The sequence below is a fragment of the Amphiura filiformis genome, chromosome 15 (assembly GCF_039555335.1).
Source record: "Amphiura filiformis chromosome 15, Afil_fr2py, whole genome shotgun sequence".
NCBI classification, from domain to species: domain Eukaryota; kingdom Metazoa; phylum Echinodermata; class Ophiuroidea; order Amphilepidida; family Amphiuridae; genus Amphiura; species Amphiura filiformis.
Window position 1 is genome coordinate 61,531,522 of NC_092642.1, and position 22,145 is coordinate 61,553,666.

Sequence of the window (22,145 nt, forward strand, 5' to 3'; positions counted from 1 at the left end):
TCTTGTGCTTTTCAAATTAAATAATGTTACAACCAAACAGCGATGATGACGTCAAGTGAACAATGACGTCAAGTGAAAAATACAGAGACCATTAACTATCCTTTATTGGTTGCATGTTAAGTCAGATTCCACTTTAACCTTTGTAAACCAAAGTCCAGATTTGCTGTAAAAGCAGCTTAGTCTTGCATTCCAGTCGCCTCACAGCTGACTTCCCATAATTTCTTAGCTAATCCAGCATCACGAGTAACTTCCGTCTCCTTAGTTAAGCAACAGTCGTCAAAATATCCTCCTGTTAACTTGGTAAGAGATTCCTCGAGAGCACAGTATAAAGTTGTCTGAGCCCCGGCCTCTTCATCGATTCCAACCAATGTTATAGCAATTCTGCGAACAGAATGAGACTATATTAATTATACTATAATGGTATTCGAACATGTATTATGGCTCCATAAATGGGTAAGAGGCAATAAATTATTAATTACAATCTGGTAACCACGATAATATTTGTACTAATTTGAAAATACTGAAATCTATTATTTTAATCCCGAATATACAGGGGTCAACAAAAATATGCTCCAAATTTATTCTGAAGCATACCAAACTATTTGCCTGGTCCGAATGATAGCAGAAATGTAACATTTGTGCGCGTACGTACGACCTATAGTTACGGGAGATATGGGGTATTTTGCATTTATATTTTGAACAGAAGTAAAAAAATATAGGTTAGTCCGAAAAGAATAGTTTGCACTGTTTGTGATGTTAAGTGACGATAGCTCTGTTATCTCGTTGCTGCGAAAGTTACCAGATATTGCAGATACAGTACAGTGTAAACTACAGCATTTTTTTCTGAAACCCCTAAGCTATAAAACAAATTACTTCAATTTTACAAAGAGGCATCTACGTAGCATTTTTATTTATGTGATCCGTGGTCAAATAATTTGACATGTTTCAAGTTGAACTTGTGCAATTGAAATACGTTAATTAATTTTTCCCTTTACGATCATGCGGGACCAATTTGAGGGTCCTCTAGTGCCGTAGTGTCAAAGTGCTGCTTGGGCAGTGACATATTGGAATTCATCATTTCACTACCACCACCATCACCACCACCACCACCACCACCACCACCACTACCACCACAACTACTAACACCACTACCACCACCACCATAACTACAACCACTACAACCACCCCTACCAGCACCATAACCATAACCATAACTACAACCACCACCACCACCATCAAATACAAATTCGAAAAAGTTTTACATTTACCTAGTAGCGATACAAAGAGCAAGTCTTGATATTCCTACAAATTCCGTAGATATATTTACAATATCAGTTTTAGTACACCCTGGATGCAATGCGAAAGCAGATACCCCCGTCCCTGCAAGCCTCCTAGCCAGCTCTTTGGTGAACAAAATATTGGCGACTTTACTCCTTTCGTATTCACATAATCCGGGATATACTCTTCCCTTGCTACTTTTCTTCTCAAAGTGCATATCCCCAGGTTTAACATAAGTATTGGCAATGGAAGAGACGTTGATGATTCTGCTTGGTGAAGATTTTTTAAGGAGATCCAGTAGTAGTAAGGTTAGAAGGAAATGTCCAAAATGATTGGTGGCGAAGACCATGTCGTAGCCTTCTGCTGTATAATGATCTTTTGGTGCTGCGATAATACCTATAAGTAACCATATATATATATTTACTCAACTGAAATTGTCAAGTCACTGTACCTTTGCATGTAGCAACAGGTTTATGGGTTACCATCCATTTCTCATAAACAAACAATTTGCCTAGTAATTATGTTTATCAAAAACCAGAATAAATCCATATTTGCAACCAGTTGAAATTAAGCTTTACTTGGTTTGACAATGTTGTAAACACAGAAGACAATAGCCAACATTCAGCATTAGATTCAAAACATCCCTAGTAAATTTTATGTAAAACGGAGCATATTAACAATTAGAATATTTCAAATTAGACTCTGTTCCACAACGTGGATTTTACTAGACTTTTGACATGTTTTTGTGAGGCGGATACACGTAGAATAGATTCTTTTGCAATATGTGATGGGTCATTTCATTGTTTGTCTGGACTATAAAGTGAGTACCTACCAGCGTTGTTAATTAAATAATCCAATCTCTGTTCTTCTTTGAGGAATTCTTCAGCAAATCTCCTCACTGATCCTTGGTCAGACAAATCCAGATGCCTGTAGACTACATTGGAACTTCCAGATCGTCTTTGAATCTCTTTCACAGCTTCTTCTGCTTTCACAGGATTACGACAAGCTATGATGACTCGTGCACCACGGCGAGCCAGGTCGACAGCAGTCGCTCTGCCTATCCCACTATTGCCACCTAAGTAGGTCAACCACAAACAACTATTAATAATTGTATGCCGTAAAACATCGTCTATAAGCATATAGAGTGCTTCTGATGAAAGCTAAACTATTCCAGGCGCCATGGAGTTTGAGCAAAAAAAATACAGATCCAAGCATATACAAACAAGTATTATTGTAAGACCAATCTATTGTATTGGTATGTTTACGCTTGTTTCGTATCAATTAAGCTTTCATCAAAAACACATATAATGATTATAGACAAGGTTTTATGGTATTTGTTTTTCCTACCGAAGATACTATAAGGTCTTTATAAATGCTATTAATTTCAACAGATGCTATAAAAACCCCGAAAATGATTATAATATGTATCACGCGATCTTCGTAGTAGAAGCCAGGATCAGGCTATAATTAGGGATGACCATCATAATTTCATGTTGCCGCTATTGCTACAAAAGATTGTTTTCTGGAAAGAACTCATCAACAGAGGTATTTTGGTGGTTAAATGGTCAAAATCGGTCAAAAACTTTTCGAATTATGACTTTTCAAAGTTTCCCATTCTGACCGGTCATTGGAACGAAATAAATTGACGAAGTCTAAAAATACCAATGTGAGCAAAATTGGTATAAGCATATATTTACCTTTTTATATTTCTTTATTTTAATATATATATGCAAACATGAAACAAGCATATTGTGAAAGTATCAAAGGGGTTTCTTATGAAATGGCACTTTACTAGTCAATAGCATTAAGTATTTCTTCAAACCGAGGCACTGAAATCATGCTTTTAGAAAACATTTGCCAAAAAGCATCCATAATGGCCGAAATGGCACAAAATCAAAAGTCCAGGTGAACTTTTTTTCCACAACAATATACACTACACATAAGAAAAATACTAATGTACTACAAGGGATTTTCAACATATCCAAACAATCAAGTACCAACATGCACAGCTTTGTCCTGATATCACTTCTAGGGTTTTAACAAAATGTTTAACCTCTATTGTGATTGGCAGCAGCATAAGGTATCTCTTTGATAGCTGATAATGCCCAGCCATTCAGCAAGTGGCTAATAACTGACCTTGATAGGCTTGAATGAATACTGTCATCTGCTACAAAACCATCACACTCTAGGAACTGGTCACTCCATATGCTACAGGGAGCACAGTACTTTAACAATGGAGTGAAAGACTTATTATTGATTAGGCGCGTATTTTAAAAGTACAGCTCCTGTGCGTGTATAGCAACAAGTCAGTGCAGATGGTATAAATATAAGAAAATGTTTAGGGTTGAAATCAGGTGAAAAATACATCGAATGGGCACGAAACTTCACATTTATGTTCAGAAAGGTGTCTTCTTAGCATGATTCGAAAGGAGTATGGAAATTCCAAAGGGAAGCTGGTGATTTAATTTGTAACTCGAGATCTACTTGTTCAATTTTTTAACCTTTATACAGAGGGTATGATAGAGGTATTGCTGGCAACTCTGCCAAATTACAGCTCAGTAGGCCACGTTTTTCACCTGAAATTATTGACATGAATATTTTGTGCCATTCTTGAGCAGTGCTGAACTCAGCCACGGGCAATTAAGCGCACTGTGGCGATGGACCAATTTTGACTCGCACTTACAGGAAAATGATATAAGTTATGTTGCTGTAATTTGCAAGATAGTTACAAATTATAATTGGCATTAACATCTCCAATTTTTACAGAAAAATTATGAAAAATAAAAGAATGAGCTCAATTTAGAAATGTATGTGCAAGCAGTGCACAGTTGAGCTCCCTGCATGTATATGGGAGTGTTCTAATCAAGTTGATGGTTCATTGGTCATCCCTACTATAATTATTTGATATAGCCGGCCGGGGGAGAATAGTGGACCTGGCACCATGAAGTGCGCAAATACATTCAAATGTCAGTGCACATCGCAATGCCGTTGCTTAATGATAAAGCTATAAGTATATGCTATAAGAAGTAATAACTAATTTGATATTCATTCAATGTATACACCTACCTGTTATAATGACCGTCTTGCCTTGCAACTTCACCTTAATTTGCTTACAGTTTCTGCGATATAAGCCACCATTGAGGTGGTATTTTAACCCAAATATGAAGAATATAAACACGATTATTCCGACACCAAGGACTAAAATAAACGCCATTTTGAAGCCTTACAGTGACAGTGTTATATGGTCAAAACACTGAACAATTAATATTTTTTGCTCAATGCTGCATTCAGACAAAATATAGCCTATAAGGTTCATTGGGTTGTTCCAAGTTGTGCTACGTGTGGTAAGCTACGTGTATGTACAGCCTCGGGTGAATACAACTCTCGGCCGGATATAACTTCAATAAGTACTTGACATTTCAGGTTTGGTTTGAAGTCGTCACTCAGAACGTTACTGACCAACCTCTATTGTTATGCATAGTCGTACTTTTCTCGGTCAAATAAAACACAATAATAGTATTATTTCAGTAATGTCTGGTAAAACCACAGTACTTGGATATACCTTTATAAAATCTGGTCTTAAACTTGGGCATGAAATTGTGTCTTTTAGTGCCAGACCTTTTCGACGTAATATCTGCAGAGTATGATATGAGGTTTGGTGATATCTCAACGATATCTCAACGATCTCTCTTGTACCGTTTTCTTGTGGCATTCTTCAGAAGTGAGCGGTCCGTTTACCAATATTTTCGGTCAAATCTCCATTCAATTAACACGGGAGTTGGCTAGCTATGCCTTGCCCTCACTCACTATTTTACCAAAGTGCGAATATTTCTGAACATCTAACCTAGCTGTAATTTTAGATCATGTTAGAGAAATATATTTTTATATTTATATAAGGTTTTGAGAGTACTTTTAATATTGGCCGGTTATTTTTCAGACAGTGACGTTAACTAGGCAAATGCCTATACTTCTACACTATTTGTGCAGGTCACACCTCAATGGCAGAGAGCACTGTGTATTGTGTATAGGAAAACGGACAGTAACTGCAGTATGACTCTTTATTTTTAATGTTAATTCCATTCTAGGATCTAAACAAGCTTATAGGATGGCTCGTTAACGATTAAAATGATTAGTTATTATAAAAGAATAGTTCATGGAAGCGGCAATCCTCATTAGCATATGCCGCATTGTTATTAAAATGGGCAATTGTGTCATTAATTCATATTCACATGTTATGGGTAGCATTTTACACCACTACGTAGGGCAAGTCATGAATAATTTAGCGTTGTGAACCACTATGTGTCGAGAAATATAGTCGAACGAATTCATTGGAATTAAATTAGTAATAAAAGTATCCCTATGTACGTTTTTATTTAGGGCTCAAATTGGAGATACTAGGGGAAAGGGAATGATTCTAGTGACATGTCTCTGTTCTAACGGTATTTAAGCCTCTATTGACACACAAAAAAAACGTTGAAATTAAAAGCAATGTAGACAAGATATCATCACAGCATCACCATCTGCTGAAGACGCTAGACGAACTAGTGAAAAGATTCCAGGTGAGCGCAAAATAGTGTAGTGTTGAAGTTAAACTCTTTAATCATTATATTTACCACTACGTATGAATATCCACTCGTATAAAAACAACTTGCCTACACTTTCTTTGAACAAGTTCATTTGGATTGTTAGATTTAACTGTTAATATAGTTCTTTTATGCAAATCCAAAAATAATGCAGATGTTTGAACAGTTTAAAAACTGGTGACGTCTCAGCACTACTGGTTTTATCAGACTGACAACTCATCATATCTGACCGTTTCCTTATGCAGGCAACAGGAACCACTATAATGCATAGAGGTCGAACAGTGGTGTGACCTGGAGTCCCGACATTGCTCTTATGAACTCACATCTTTGTCCCTGATATTATGGGCTGTCGCGTCCATAAGTTATAATAAAAAGCGCATTTTAAAGCAACACTGCGGTGACAAGGAAATCAAATAATTATTTACATGCATAACAACCATCGTCAGTTTCTAATAAATAAACTCCACGAGATACAAAGCTACACCTGAGTGAAACTGTCAACGGAAATTGTTACCACAATTTAAAACCAAGCAAAATGAGACGGAAAAGTAAAACTTTGATTGCTGCAGTTATTTTTAGTAAGAATCAGGCCCGTACGCAGGATTTGGTGGGGGGGGGGGGCAGAGGATGCAAATTGTGTGGGAGCGGGGAGTACCGCTCCTAGGAAAATGACAGTCATATTTTTAATACTTGGATAAAATGTTTGTCACAATAACTTACTTTATTGCTTTTGTTGCCACATTTACTGACAGAAGTCGTTTGCAAAGGGAACAAATCTTTTCTGGCAATTTTTTTTATCATGATTAAGGGGGGTACTACACCCATTGCATTTTTTGTGATTTTTTCCATTTTGTGAAGAAATGAGAAAAAAATTGGACAAAGTAGTATGCAAAATGAAGGGGCAAATCTTCTCGTTCTATTGGTACATGTAGCATCTGTATCAATGTAGCTTACATGCAGGTAGAAGCCAAAAGGTGGTACATCACTGATATTTTAAATTCACTTCATTTTGAAAAGCTTACTATCAATGGATTTCGTTAAAAATTTGGATATGTGTTGCTAACTCATTAAAGAAATAATGTTGATATGTAAAATGGGAATAAGTGGTTCTTGATGACTTCATGAAATTGGTGATTTTCAGTGCTCCACACCTATCAACAAACGAACTGGTTAAAATGCTTCTATTTTCAATGTTGAGCTATATTTTGTATTTTTAACTAGCGACATTATTTCACTGAAACCTAATTAAGCCATAGGTAAAAAGTTTCCACAACCAAACTACAGTTATGTTGAAAACAAATTGCATTTCTCTTCACCTATACCATCAGATTAGGTAGTTTTTCATTAGCTTCACTTTTGTGATTTTGGTACCAATTTTACCTTTGTTTGTCCAATCCATTTCTAAATTGTACATTTACATCCATTCCCAAGAAATGTTATTCTATCCATCATAGCATTATATATCCAGTAAAAGACAAACTAGACAAAATATCAAAAATTGATGCCTTATTATGCTATGTTGATATATCACATGTTGTTCAAAATGGATGCCAACATTTGACCTCAACCCAGTGACCTATAACCTGACCTATGATGACCTATAGCCTTATAGAAATCTCTTTTCCAAACAACACATGATAGAGGCTACATAGTATTAAATTTGCTATACCATTCATTGTGGAAGAGATATTTTAGCATGTCTGGTTGAGCACAGTCTGAAGATGGTATAACAAAAGATATAATTTATTCTATTCAAGTACTCTCCTTGAATAGAATAAATTATGTTCTGTTATAAGGCACACGTCTGAGTTACTATAATCCCATAGTAATAGGTAAACAAAAAAAGTATATAAGGCAAAAAGTATATATACTAAAATGGTTTAAAAGCACTTTGTAGGTAGGGATGTTTTATAAGTTCAGGACATGAGGTGATGAACATATTTATGTACTTCATAAATTTTCAAGAAAAAAATGAGTGGCACTGATGAAAATCATGGTATTACACCCCCTTAAGTCTAGGTAAAGTTATGTCGACGTAAATGGAGGATGGTCAAATTTCGTTTAGTTTTTGATCAAGACAAAATTCACTTAGGTATAATTACATATCTTGACTCCGTGGTAGAGTAAGAGCTAATAAAAATTTATATACTAGCTTAAATGGCGGATGGATATGCAAGTCGGTATTTGAATTAGCGTGTATAGTAAACGCATTCTGGATGCGCTGAAGCTTGTTAATGTAACTCATGGGAAGACCATAATACCAGGTTCTCATATTTATAATCTTCAGGATATCGCATAGATAGCGAAGTTATTGAATTTTAGCAGTGCAAATCCGGTTTTAACATTGTCACTACCCGCGCGCTTGACGAAATATATCACTGAGTTTAATCAGTTCAGTCTAGCTTGAAAAAAAAAGGCCTTAGCCTGAGTCTCTCTTGTACTTAAAGTCACCTGATTGACCCATGCTTTTCTACAAAACATTTTGATTGACATGTCAGGCAACAATAAACAAAAAAGCTAGACTGTACTACGTACGAATTATTTCTCTCATGGAATTTTTTTCCCATGGTATAAAATATTTCTCTAGTCCTTACTTGATAACGGTTCAAGTTATCTTTTTTTAAGAAATCATGTTGCAATATTGTCCCGACATGATGCACTTATGGTCCACGGCAAACCCGATTCGACCTTTGTGGCATTAAACCCAGTTAACAAGAAATTAATCCAGTAAATCGATTCAGTAAAGCAAATAAGCTCATGCATTCGATCACTTAACGGCAACCAGCTTCGATCGATTACCCTAGCTGCATCGTATGTAAACTCTAATTTGCATAGAGGCTGTGCGTGAAAATATTGATTGCCTCCAAACAACAAAGGCATGATTTGAACCGGTGTCCTTCACCGTAATCATGGCGCAGTGCAGTCCATTCAATCAAATGTTGCCATCAACCTATTTGATCGCTGTGCATTGTTATGTGTGTGAGACGAACTGTCGCGGTTGATTGCAATCAAACAAACGATATCTTATGTATTACTTTTTTCCGTGATGAAAAGCGTGATGTTTTATTTAATCACTCTCGAAAAATTTATTTCTTTTTGTAGGCCTATTACTTTGTTTTGTGATGAAAATCGTGATGTTTTAACTTATCACGCTCTAAAACAAACGATTTCTTATGTATTACTTTGTTTCGTGATGAAAATCGTGATGTTTTATTTCATCACTCACGAAAAATTGATTTCTTATGTATCACCTTGTTTCGTGATGAAAACCGTGATGTTTTATTTCATCATCACGCTCTAAAACAAACGATTTCTTATGCATTATATTTGTTTTGTGATGAAAATCGGGATGTTTTATTTCATCACGCTCTAAACATATTGTAGTTGTTATATGCATTTTAAGAAACAATTCTTATTAAAACAGTATGTTGTTTAGAAAAAATTTAGAAAGTGATGATGATGATGATGATGATGATGATGATGATGATGATGATGATGATGATGATGATGATGATGATGATGATGAATGATGATGATGTCTCCAAAAGTGTCCCGGGTTTTTTTCTTGCCCTAAATATGAGCTGCTCTCATGTCTCAGACCAAATAAGGCACTTCAATAATCAATAATCAGTCCCGCGACGGCCACCACTAACTAGCTACTAACTTGGGTTATGGGCGCTGATTTTCATGTTCACTGTCACTTACTCATCAGCGAAGTGCGACCTCTTTGTCAATCACCTACAGTACCCAATTTCGGCATACTATATAAGAAACTCATCATGATGATGGAACAGAGAGTACTTTAAATGTAGCTTGTACCGTTTTCTTGTGGCATTCTTCAGAAGTGAGCGGTCCGTTTACCAATATTTTCGGTCAAATCTCCATTCAATTAACACGGGAGTTGGCTAGCTATGCCTTGCCCTCACTCACTATTTTACCAAAGTGCGAATATTTCTGAACATCTAACCTAGCTGTAATTTTAGATCATGTTAGAGAAATATATTTGCTAGAAGGTTTTGAGAGTACTTTTAATATTGGCCGGTTATTTTTCAGACAGTGACGTTAACTAGGCAAATGCCTATACTTCTAAAGTACACTATTTGTGCAGGTCACACCTCAATGGCAGAGAGCACTGTGTATTGTGTATAGGAAAACGGACAGTAACTGCAGTATGACTCTTTATTTTTAATGTTAATTCCATTCTAGGATCTAAACAAGCTTATAGGATGGCTCGTTAACGATTAAAATGATTAGTTATTATAAAAGAATAGTTCATGGAAGCGGCAATCCCTCATTAGCATATGCCGCATTGTTATTAAAATGGGCAATTGTGTCATTAATTCATATTCACATGTTATGGGTAGCATTTTACACCACTACGTAGGGCAAGTCATGAATAATTTAGCGTTGTGAACCACTATGTGTCGAGAAATATAGTCGAACGAATTCATTGGAATTAAATTAGTAATAAAAGTATCCCTATGTACGTTTTTATTTAGGGCTCAAATTGGAGATACTAGGGGAAAGGGAATGATTCTAGTGACATGTCTCTGTTCTAACGGTATTTAAGCCTCTATTGACACACAAAAAAAAAACGTTGAAATTAAAAGCAATGTAGACAAGATATCATCACAGCATCACCATCTGCTGAAGACGCTAGACGAACTAGTGAAAAGATTCCAGGTGAGCGCAAAATAGTGTAGTGTTGAAGTTAAACTCTTTAATCATTATATTTACCACTACGTATGAATATCCACTCGTATAAAAACAACTTGCCTACACTTTCTTTGAACAAGTTCATTTGGATTGTTAGATTTAACTGTTAATATAGTTCTTTTTATGCAAATCCAAAAATAATGCAGATGTTTGAACAGTTTAAAAACTGGTGACGTCTCAGCACTACTGGTTTTATCAGACTGACAACTCATCATATCTGACCGTTTCCTTATGCAGGCAACAGGAACCACTATAATGCATAGAGGTCGAACAGTGGTGTGACCTGGAGTCCCGACATTGCTCTTATGAACTCACATCTTTGTCCCTGATATTATGGGCTGTCGCGTCCATAAGTTATAATAAAAAGCGCATTTTAAAGCAACACTGCGGTGACAAGGAAATCAAATAATTATTTACATGCATAACAACCATCATCAGTTTCTAATAAATAAACTCCACGAAATACAAAGATACACCTGAGTGAAACTGTCAACGGAAATTGTTACCACAATTTAAAACCAAGCAAAATTAGACGGAAAAGTAAAACTTTGATTGCTGCAGTTATTTTTAGTAAGAATCAGGCCCGTACGCAGGATTGGGGGGGGGGGCAGAGGGGTGCAAATTGTGTGGGAGCGGGGAGCACCGCTCCTAGGAAAATGACAGTCATATTTTTAATACTTGGATAAAATGTTTGTCACAATAACTTACTTTATTGCTTTTGTTGCCACATTTACTGACAGAAGTCGTTTGCAAAGGGAACAAATCTTTTCTGGCAATTTTTTTTATGATGATTAAGGGGGTACTACACCCATTGCATTTTTTTGTGATTTTTTCCATTTTGTGAAGAAATGAGAAAAAAATTGGACAAAGTAGTATGCAAAATGAAGGGTCAAATCTTCTCGTTCTATTGGTAGCATCTGTATCAATGTAGCTTACATGCAGGTAGAAGCCAAAAGGTGGTACATCACTGATGTTTTAAATTCACTTTATTTTGAAAAGCTTACTATCAATGGATTTCGTTAAAAATTTGGATATGTTGCTAACTCATTAAAGAAATAATGTTGATATGTAAAATGGGAATAAGTGGTTCTTGATGACTTCATGAAATTGGTGATTTTCAGTGCTCCACACCTATCAACAAACGAACTGGTTAAAATGCTTCTATTTTCGATGTTGAGCTATATTTTGTATTTTTAACTAGCGACATTATTTCACTGAAACCTAATTAAGCTATAGGTAAAAAGTTTCCACAACCAAACTACAGTTATGTTGACAAAAATTGCATTTCTCTTCACCTATACCATCAGATTAGGTAGTTTTTCATTAGCTTCACTTTTGTGACTTTGGTACCAATTTTACCTTTGTTTGTCCAATCCATTTCTAAATTGTACATTTACATCCATTCCCAAGAAATGTTATTCTATCCATCATAGCATTATATATCCAGTAAAAGACAAACTAGACAAAATATCAAAAATTGATGCCTTATTATGCTATGTTGATATATCACATGTTGTTCAAAATGGATGCCAACATTTGACCTCAACCCAGTGACCTATAACCTGACCTATGATGACCTATAGCCTTATAGAAATCTCTTTTCCAAACAACACATGATAGAGGCTACATAGTATTAAATTTGCTATACCATTCATTGTGGAAGAGATATTTTAGCATGCCTGGTTGAGCACAGTCTGAAGATGGTATAACAAAATATATAATTTATTCTATTCAAGTACTCTCCTTGAATAGAATAAATTATGTTCTGTTATAAGGCACACATCTGAGTTACTATAATCCCATAGTAACATGTAAACAAAAAAGTATATAAGGCAAAAAGTATATATACTAAAACGGTTTAAAAGCACTTTGTAGGTAGGGATGTTTTATAAGTTCAGGACATGAGGTGATGAACATATTTATGTACTTTATAAATTTTCAAGAAAAAAATGAGTGGCACTGATGAAAATCATGGTATTACACCCCCTTAAGTCTAGGTAAAGTTATGTCGACGTAAATGGAGGATGGTCAAATTTCGTTTAGTTTTTGATCATGACAAAATTCACTTAGGTATAATTACATATCTTGACTCCGTGGTAGAGTAAGAGCTAATAAGAAGTTATATACTAGCTTAAATGGCGGATGGATATGCAAGTCGGTATTTGAATTAGCGTGTATAGTTAATGCATTCTGGATGCGCTGAAGCTTGTTAATGTAACTCATGGGAAGACCATAATACCAGGTTCTCATATTTATAATCTTCAGGATATCGCATAGATAGCGAAGTTATTGATTTTTAGCAGTACAAAAACGTTTTTAACATTGTCCCTACCCGCGCGCTTGACGAAATATATCACTGAGTTTAATCAGTTCAGTCTAGCTTGAAAAAAAAATGGCCTTAGCCTGAGTCAAGATGGTTGTCAAATGTTGACAGTTGGTAACAGGTGTCATGATGGGCAATCAGTTCCATCATATGACATTATTAAGTCCAGCTTTCCAGGAAGTGTCCTTTGCCTGAGGCAATTGGTTGTCAAATATTGACAGTTGGTAGCAGGTGTCATGATGGGCAATCAGTTCCACCATATGACATTATTAAGTCCAGCTTTCCAGGAAGTGTCCTTTGCCTGAGGCAATTGGTTGTCAAATGTTGACAGTTGGTAACAGATACTGATACTGATTTATATAAAGAGTCTGTAGTGTAATGTCATTATTTATGTGAAAAAAAAATGACAAAAATAAAAATGAAACCAATGATTCATATGTTTCGAGGTTTCACTGTAACATGGATTCCTTTTGGTGAACGGAGCACCAAATTATACGTAGGAGGAGGCGACTCGTCCAAGGAGAGGTAAAAGTTACGCAATATTATGGCAGTCACCATCTTGGTTTCGTTCAGAGCGAAGTTCTGTCCAATACAATTCCTATGGGAAAAACAATTGTTTGTCATAAAGTGAAGGTTTTTTTATCAAACCGGAATAGTAGAATTTGATTTCACAAAGTCAATGTCTTTATAATAATAACACCATCTTAATACAAATAACCCGGCCGCCAAACACAAAACATGTGACTTAAAGATTGGGTTACAATAGTTCTATTGAGTTTTGGGTTTTGAGTTGTGAAGAAAAACACTAGATTATCTTACCTTGGTCCTGCAGAGAAGGGGACGAACGCAAACGGTGTAATATTCTTTATGTTTTCTGGTGAGAATCGCTCAGGGTCATAGGTCATCGGATCTGACCAAACGTGAGGATTGTGATGTAGAGCATCGATCACAATGGATATACCGGTACCTAAATTGTGAAGGGAAACAAATACCAGTTTTACAACAAATTATTGATCTGTCCAATAGGGTTAAACTGAAGTATCGTAATCCCCATACGCTGATAAAAGTGATCAGAAGTTATTTTTATTCACATGATTAAATGCAATCATAGTGAGACTTAAATTTCATTTGAGCAATTTTCGGGTGATTTTATTTGTACGTTTATTTTGTTTGCGTTTGTTTGTTTTTTAAAATGCTCCTCTGAAAACATTATAATAATAATAATAATAATAATAAAACAGCATTTATATAGCGCATTGTGAATCGCAGATTCCTCAATGCGCTTTACAGTAAAAACGAATTAATCACAAAATAATAATACATCGAGATAAATGAAATCAGTATAAAAATTAAAAAGCCTTAAAAATACTACACCTATACATCAACAAGCATAATAAAATATATCTTTTAAAAGCCAGACCAGCTGTGAATACAATTATTAATTACAGAATTAAATAGCATATTTACTAGTACAGAATTGCACAACATGATAAAATAGCACAACATTAATAAATAACAAAATTATGCCATCTTTATCTCTATATTAACATGATTCAAAGAAGAAACTGAACGTTTTTCATTCTTTTTGAGAGAGGTATTTTACCTTCCGGTACTAATCTGCCATCAGGAAATTTGAGTGGTCGAGTTGTCACTCGTCTTATACTAGGCACCGGTCCTCGAAGACGCATACTCTCTTTCACACACATCGTCAGGTACGGAAGTTTAGCCAAATCATCCCTTGTGTTGTGAAAGAAATGAAAGAAATGACCGTTATTTCTTGACGAAGATAATATTAAACATGATGGTATTTCTTTTTAAAGAACGAGTATCTATTTAATATTTGATCTCAAATGTTGCATCTATAGACCACTTGACATGTGACGTCATTGCCCGGCAGTATGCGCGCGAATTATGGCAATTTCCATTGTTCTTTGCCCTGCAGTGTGCGTACGCATCGTAATTTGCTCAGGGCACGTGCAGTTTAAATCGCCCACCACATTTTATATAACATAAGAAAGCCATTGAACAGTCTAACGGTTCGTTCAATCATATCGATTGACCAGTCCCTCGCCATTGCTATCAACATCCCATCATTCTGATCCCGCATCGAAGGTCGAAAGTTAGGTATTTTGTAACAATTTTCCGAAAAACAATCTTCTAATGTTCTAATCTTCAAACATCTTTTAATGGCAACAACTTCACTGGCTTTGGAAAAATGTTAAGAATGTCAGTATTTTCTCTCTTCCAAATCGCTATAGTAGTTACTGTGTACCGGACATTTATTTGCCCGTTATCTTGAAATAAAATAAAATGCAGCTTACCATTCCAATTTTTCTGATTTGATTTCCATTAATTCATCAACTTCTTTCCTGCATTTACTTTGATATTCAGGGTGCAGGGCCATATTGACCATCATCCAGGATAAGCCACTTGCTGTGGTATCATGGCCCTCGAACATGAATGTATCCACCTCGTCTTGGATTTCCTGATTAGATAAACCACTCCCGTCCTCATCCTGTATTATAATAGGAAGTGATTCTGTGTTGATCATTACGTTACAAATCCCTTCAGTAATTTGCCATATCTTTCAAATCCCATAATTCCATAAAAAGGAAAATGGAAAACTCAAGGTTGGTCTGAGGTAAACATGATCTGGCTGATGAGTTTGCACTCAAATATTGAGACAAAGAAAGCTGACACACAATATTAATAGTAGGAGTCTATAAAGGAGATACCAAATGCTTGATATAAGGGGTGTTATTTTTGCTTCATGTACGTGATTTTTCTCGGGAGGGGAAAAAAGCCCGAAATTTTGTTTTGATATCTTATTAACATTAACTCTAGAACCGCAACCCCTATGGAAATATAAATGCGATTATTGGCTTTCTTGACTCATTTCCTAAGAGATCAATGTATTAATATAAAGAGGTGCACTGTAGTTCTTTAGCTAAATTGCTCAAATTACACCATGTAGACTAAAATGAATAAAACCCTTGAAAGTAAGCGAACCAGTTACTGTAACAAATAATCTTACCCTCGCACTCAGCAAAATATCCAAAAAGTCAGTCATTTTCTTATTGCTCCTCGTTAGTCCAACTTTAACCTCTTGGCTTCTTTTCTTGATGACACTCTGAGTGAAGTCGTGTGCCATGTTCACTGCTTTTCTATGTTTGCGACCAGTAGGACTTAATTCAAATATGAAATCGATGTAAAATGGTAGAAATCCAACTCGTTGACCGATGGCGTCGCTTATGTCTTGCACTCCCTGTAAATATGGGTGACTAGAACTGCAGAAATAGACAACAAGTCGAAGCACTTGAAGTTAAGTCGATTGACAAGCTCCCCCCGCCACACTTTATCCAAAATGCAGGCGCAGAATGTTGGTGTCAGGTGAAAGTTCGATTTTCTCATAATCCTCGGAATACATAATGGTGCAAAAAAACTTGGAAACACGTGGAATACAATTTTCCTTTTGGTAAAATTTTGCCCATTAAGATTAGGAACTATTTTAAACTGTTGCGATTTGGTAGTTCACAGCATCTTGCGAATAGAAGAATTAAAATATATATGACAGATATACTTTTGTAGGTCCTGTGGTTCTGGAGTTATGTTGTAAAGAGGGCTGAAACAACAACACTTTTCTAAAACGTACATAACTCACTAACAACAATAAATCAAGCAAGTTTTCAAATTGTGGTATAGGCTTTTAAAGTATGGTTTGTAGAATGAACTTTTGCAAAACATCAAAGTGTTATTTGTCAATAATATTTGATTTATAATAATATTGATTTGGATAATATTTTGGCAATACCGCGTCTACCCTTAAGTACGAACAGCATAACTTGGTAAATTAACAAAATATTTCAGTTTCGCTGAACTTATCAGTTGATATTGGGGGTTGGAAAAATTTACTTGAAGTATAGTGAATCCAGCACCTTTGGCGACAGAATAAGTTTATGCTACAAACATTTTGCCATATTGAAGATAAACAGATGAAAAGTGGAAAAATTGGTACTTTTGGGTTAATATGGCCAAATATGAGGTTAGTCTGGTCATAAACCCACATACAGGCGTCAAATTGAGTGGGGTGGATGATTGTATGGACCATCCACCCCTAGCAAAATATTCGGGTGATTTACCCCCCCCCCCTCCATCCCCCGGATCTATGCTTACGGAACCTTGTCGGCCTGATCACGTCACCCATCATGGCAATCATTGTATTTGCCTAATACAATACAAATATTAACCGTATCATTGTTTTATTATGTCAACAGAGGGCGACATTCACGTGTTAAATAGGGACGGCTTATAATAAATTGTTATTCGTCATTCTCAAAACGTATTCTTACCTCAAGTTCTGGCAGTCTGTTTCAATGGAGAAGATACATTTGAGTAAACCGTCCAGGGTTAGAAGACTTACGTCGGCAAACATCTCTATTGATCTCTCTCCACCATTACATTTTCCATTCCACTTTGACTGAACAACATTAATAAAAAAAAATCCTTAAAGTAATGATTATTGGGGAAGGTTTTTTGATATTGATGACAAGTACCCATTTTAGCTCATTTTATACCAAGGATCGACGTGACTCATGGAATTACGAATACTTCAATGACGTCATGAATTATCACAAAAGCTTCGGAATGGTCTGGTGATTTTCCGAGCTCCATCAAGTTTGGAATGCAGTAAAATACTATACAGTTAAAATCGTTTACAAAATGGTGCATGGAAAAATTGCGAAATTATGTTAATATTAATAGGAAAGTGCGTGAAAAGTTAACATTTACACTAAAATTTTTAAGCTTTACAAATATTTTTGCTGCCAGTGATATCATGCAATAAATGCAACGTACAATTGAAATGTTGCATATTCAAACCATAATTCAAAATTATTTATAGCAAAGAAAGATAAAATTAGCTTTATTTACCACCAGTGTTTCGGCTGATTCACGGAATATTGTTGTAAATGGTCTCAACACTTCAAAGTGAAAAGCAGGCGTGAGAAGACGTCGATTTCGGGCCCATTTCTTGCCTTTACTTAGTAGCAGCCCGTCACCAATCCATGGCCGAAGCAAGCTGTAATTTGCCTCGTCTTTTGGTTCTGAAATTTATTTTAAAAAAACCAGTATATCTTTAGCATTGTTTAGTAGACAAAAATACAATTTCAATGTAATAACGATTTTTAGTTTGGAGTTGGTACGTCTTGATGGTCAGATTAGCTCTATCGGTTAGGTGTCTAATGATGTCCCAGGTGTTGCAGGAGCGCCGAATCGGTCAATTTTTATATGGCCAATCCCACGAGAAGGAGGCAGCCGCGACGAGAGCGTCAGAGCATTTCACATATCCACCCAGTTGCCCTCCGGATCGCCTTTTAAAATAAGGGCGACACGAAGGGGACATCGTGGCAATTGTGGGTGACTGTTGAACCTCTGTGTTGTGTTGTATTGTATTGTATTGTATTGTATTGTATGACGTAAACCCCTCAAATAAAATAATTTCGCAGTTATATAACCCGTCCTACACAAAATCCTGTTCTTGTCATTACAATTTGATTGATGGGGTCGTATGCAGCGCAGAATCTTGTTAGCTTCAATTTGATACCAAATTTGCAGTGTTCGAATTTAGGAAAAATAAATGGTTGTCCCACGGACAACCAGATTACAATTTCTGGTTGTCAGTCTAAGTTTTTGGTTGTCCGTAGGCCTACAAATGTGACTTTTGGCTAGATTTATGGTTGTCCGGCGGACAACCGAATCAGTATTTTTGGTTGTCCGGCGACTTTTTTAGTTGTCCCGGGCAACCGGACAACCAAAATTTCGAACGCTGCAAATTTGCTACCAAACACTCTGAATTAACAAAGATTCAGGTGCCAATGGTATTATTGGCCAAAATGGAAGGGTTAGAAGAATGGATTAAAACAGTACTTTATCAATTTCAAAACCCTAACAAATTATATATTTTTGAAAAGCTCAGATATTAAGCTAATCAAAAATGTAACATTTGATGTCCTTTGAGCTTGAATATGCTAATTAGCTCAATTTCCCCCAAAATGAGGGAAAACAAGATTTTTTAATCCAGTTCATTCAAAATCTCCTCCTACATCTTTTGAGGTAGAAGAATTCTACCTATCTAAATATTTAGTATAAACCTTTTCCAACAGACCTATGATGTTTTTTAAAACTTGTTATGATAACGGGAAAAAACGGTTAAAATAAAATCAAGGTTAAATAAAACCATGATACCCGAGCTCTCTAACTATTTCAACTTTTACCTGGGTATTAACAACTTTCTTTCTACCATTTAAGACAACATGGTAGATGCAATTAAAAACACACTTAAAAGATTCGAGGAAGCATGTAGTCCGAATTTATTAAAAAAGTTAAATCATAATAATGAGTCATTTGAGTCCTGGTGCTGTTTGTGGTTCAATTCAATATCCTATATGTCCACAATAATTGGTGTTTACCACGGCCACACAGTGGCACCTCATTCTCATCTCTCTTTCAATTATAAAAAATTGAATAAAACACGCATTGTACCGGTACTGAGGATAGTCGTCAGGGGCTCATTGCAGGCAAGTAAGCTTGTCCACGCTTTCAATAATTTTAGACTGCGTGCATCGTTTGGACTTGCAACTTTTGAAAATGCACCAACTTTCATAAACTGGTATCAATCTTTGTCAATTTAGAGTGTTTGGTAGCAAATCTGGTACATGTATCACATTGGAGCTAAATATTATAAGATCTTACACACGACCTATTAATCGAATTGTCGTAACAAGATCAGATTTCGGCGTAGGACGGTTACATAAGGCACAACATCTTTTATGGTCCTATAGCGCTATCGGTGCCCGAAGAGGTTCTATAGTTCTATAGGACCAAATTGGATGTGATGCCTAACTGCGGACTTCCTTTATAGCTATACAGAGAGGTTAACTTATTTTAGCTTATATATGTGCTTTACCATTGGGATAGATCTTGCTTCAATTATTGTTGTTGAAAAAGTAATGTGGTTATAGAATTGTATACTTTACCAGCGGTAGAAAGGATAGCTTTGACAGTGTCTGGATGGACAACAAGAAGAGATCCTGCGAAAGGTCCTAACCAAAACTGAAAAGCATACTTGGCACGTTCTGCATATCCTTGAATCAGAGACGGTATTTGAGACCGATCACCAGACTGAAAACAAGAACAGATCCATAGAAAGTTAACCTTTTTCAAAATTTTAACCAAAAAAGAGCTAAAAAACCTCTATTTTTTGGCTCGCCACTCTAGCAAATGGGACTTTTGGGGCAAAAAAGTGGACTTTTTTAGTATCTGGCGATTCGGTGGAGTTACGCCACTGTAGGGCATACAAGAAACACAGCAGTGGTTTACCATGAGTGGATTACAATCGAATGTAAAAACTTGACGAAAAGTCCGATTTTCCCTTAACTGCCAGTTATACTTTGTGAATCAAAGACTTGAAACAATTCATTGTAGGCCAATAGGCCGGTGGTTCTTAACAGGTAACCCTTGAACCCTGTGCTAGCCAAATGCATCGTATGGGTTCATACACGGGGTGCATTATGACCGACCCATTATAGGCCTAAGTTGTCTGCTGATATTTTCTTCAGCTTAAAACTGCCGTTCGTTAAGATAATATTTACCATTGGTTACAATATCTGGGGTTGCAATTGAATAAGAAATCGCAACTTATCCCTGGACACTTACCAGCCTAAGGTGACCCAACAGCCAGTGTCGATCATAACATGGGAATTGGTTTAGCGCTTTCTCAATCTGCCTTCGCTTATTAATCAAACCAGCTATCTTGGCTACCGCTATAGCAAGCAACATAAAACTAATAGTCAACAGCACAAAAGTGACATCCATGTTGATTTACTCTAAACACACCAACGTGCATGTAATGTGCATGCCTGTGTTGATAAAATTATGGAAAATGGTCCCGGGCAATGGCTTCAGCATCAAACACAGTATATGTACACGTATTTTGGTAAATATTGATAAGGTTCAAGTAGGTTTAGAGCTGTTTAGTTTGCTAAATAATTCCAGATAGTGTGGCAGCGATTATCATATACCGGGCTGCTTAATTTCTTTCTGCAACCATAATGGGCCGCAATATATCACTAACCGCATAGTCCGAGGCAAGGTTCATTATTGTCAGGGTTAAGGTCTTAGGGTTAGGGTCTTATGGTTAGGGTAAGGGTTAGGGTTAGGGGTTAGGGATATGGTTAGGGTAAGGGTAAGGGTTAGGGTTAGGGTTAAGGGTTAAGGGTTTAGGGTTTAGGGTTAGGGTTAGGGTTTAGGGTTAGGGTAAGGGTTAGGGTTAGGGTTAGGGTTAGGGTGAGGGTTAGGGTTAGGATTATATTCGTATTTATTAGTACCAATATACTAGTAATAGTATATTGTGTGTATGCACTTTATTCCGTAATCAATAAGTATCACAAACACCTTTCTGGCACAACGAATCATAGCACAGTCATGTAGGCATTAGACTATGGGTACATAGATTGTGAGTTCGAACCCCAGGTAAACCGTTGTAGAATTTTAATTCTATCGATTTCCTTTTATTTTATTAAGTAAGAGGAAATAATAATGGTAACAAACTATGTACTATGTGTTATCGCATTGCGGCCCATTAGGCTGCGATCACATAGAAGTATACGGTATATGGTATTCGCTATACGAAATACGCTCATTCGATCAGGCTGAGTTCATATAGGAGTATACTATGTGAACTCAGCCTGATCGAATGAGCGTATTTCGTATAGCGATTAGCGAGTATAGGCATGATAGGTCAGTTTACCAATTTTCTAATCAAATGCTTGTAACTTTACTTCTTGAGGTCACATTGCATTCAATGAGGTGTCATAATGTGCAGAATTAGGACGGTATAGGCTACGCTGCCTTTTCGAATAGTCTGAATAGTGCCCTCTTATGTGACCCGGTACTATGAAATTACCTTGCTCGATTTAAGCTATACGCGTACACCTGCAAAACGTGCACCGTATACCCGAATAGTATACTTCTATGTGATCGTAGTCTTATGTGACCCGGTACTATGAAATTGCCTTGCTCGATTTAAGCTATACGCGTGCACCTGCAAATCGTGCACCGTATACCCGAATAGTATACTTCTATGTGAACGCAGCCTTATGGTTGCAGAAAGAAATTACGCTACCGGGCTAGTAAGTTTATTTTTAATATATGTGACCGTACACCACGAATGAGCGGTAAATTCAGCC

At 36.4% G+C, this 22,145-nt stretch overlaps 2 protein-coding genes across 2 annotated transcripts in view; both read right to left on the bottom strand.

Annotated features, from left to right (window-relative positions):
• Positions 1 to 101: 101 nt before the first annotated feature.
• Positions 102 to 4,602, bottom strand: LOC140171922 (retinol dehydrogenase 12-like). Its single transcript, XM_072195270.1, has 4 exons — positions 4,345 to 4,602; positions 2,111 to 2,353; positions 1,269 to 1,674; positions 102 to 381 (listed from the first exon to the last, which is right to left on the bottom strand). Exons 1-4 carry the CDS (start codon positions 4,490 to 4,492, stop codon positions 177 to 179), a joined length of 1,002 nt encoding a protein of 333 aa, XP_072051371.1. The 5' UTR covers positions 4,493 to 4,602; the 3' UTR covers positions 102 to 176.
• An 8,730-nt stretch (positions 4,603 to 13,332) lies between these two features.
• Positions 13,333 to 22,145, bottom strand: part of LOC140171083 (uncharacterized) — a 35,154-nt gene continuing 26,341 nt past the window's right edge. The window contains exons 13-20 of the mRNA XM_072194253.1: positions 19,935 to 20,079; positions 17,830 to 18,002; positions 17,250 to 17,377; positions 15,935 to 16,187; positions 15,222 to 15,415; positions 14,504 to 14,637; positions 13,720 to 13,867; positions 13,333 to 13,498 (exon numbers count right to left, since the gene is read on the bottom strand). Of these exons, the coding sequence (XP_072050354.1) occupies positions 13,333 to 13,498; positions 13,720 to 13,867; positions 14,504 to 14,637; positions 15,222 to 15,415; positions 15,935 to 16,187; positions 17,250 to 17,377; positions 17,830 to 18,002; positions 19,935 to 20,079 (1,341 nt within the window). The remainder of the gene's footprint in view (positions 13,499 to 13,719; positions 13,868 to 14,503; positions 14,638 to 15,221; positions 15,416 to 15,934; positions 16,188 to 17,249; positions 17,378 to 17,829; positions 18,003 to 19,934; positions 20,080 to 22,145) is intronic.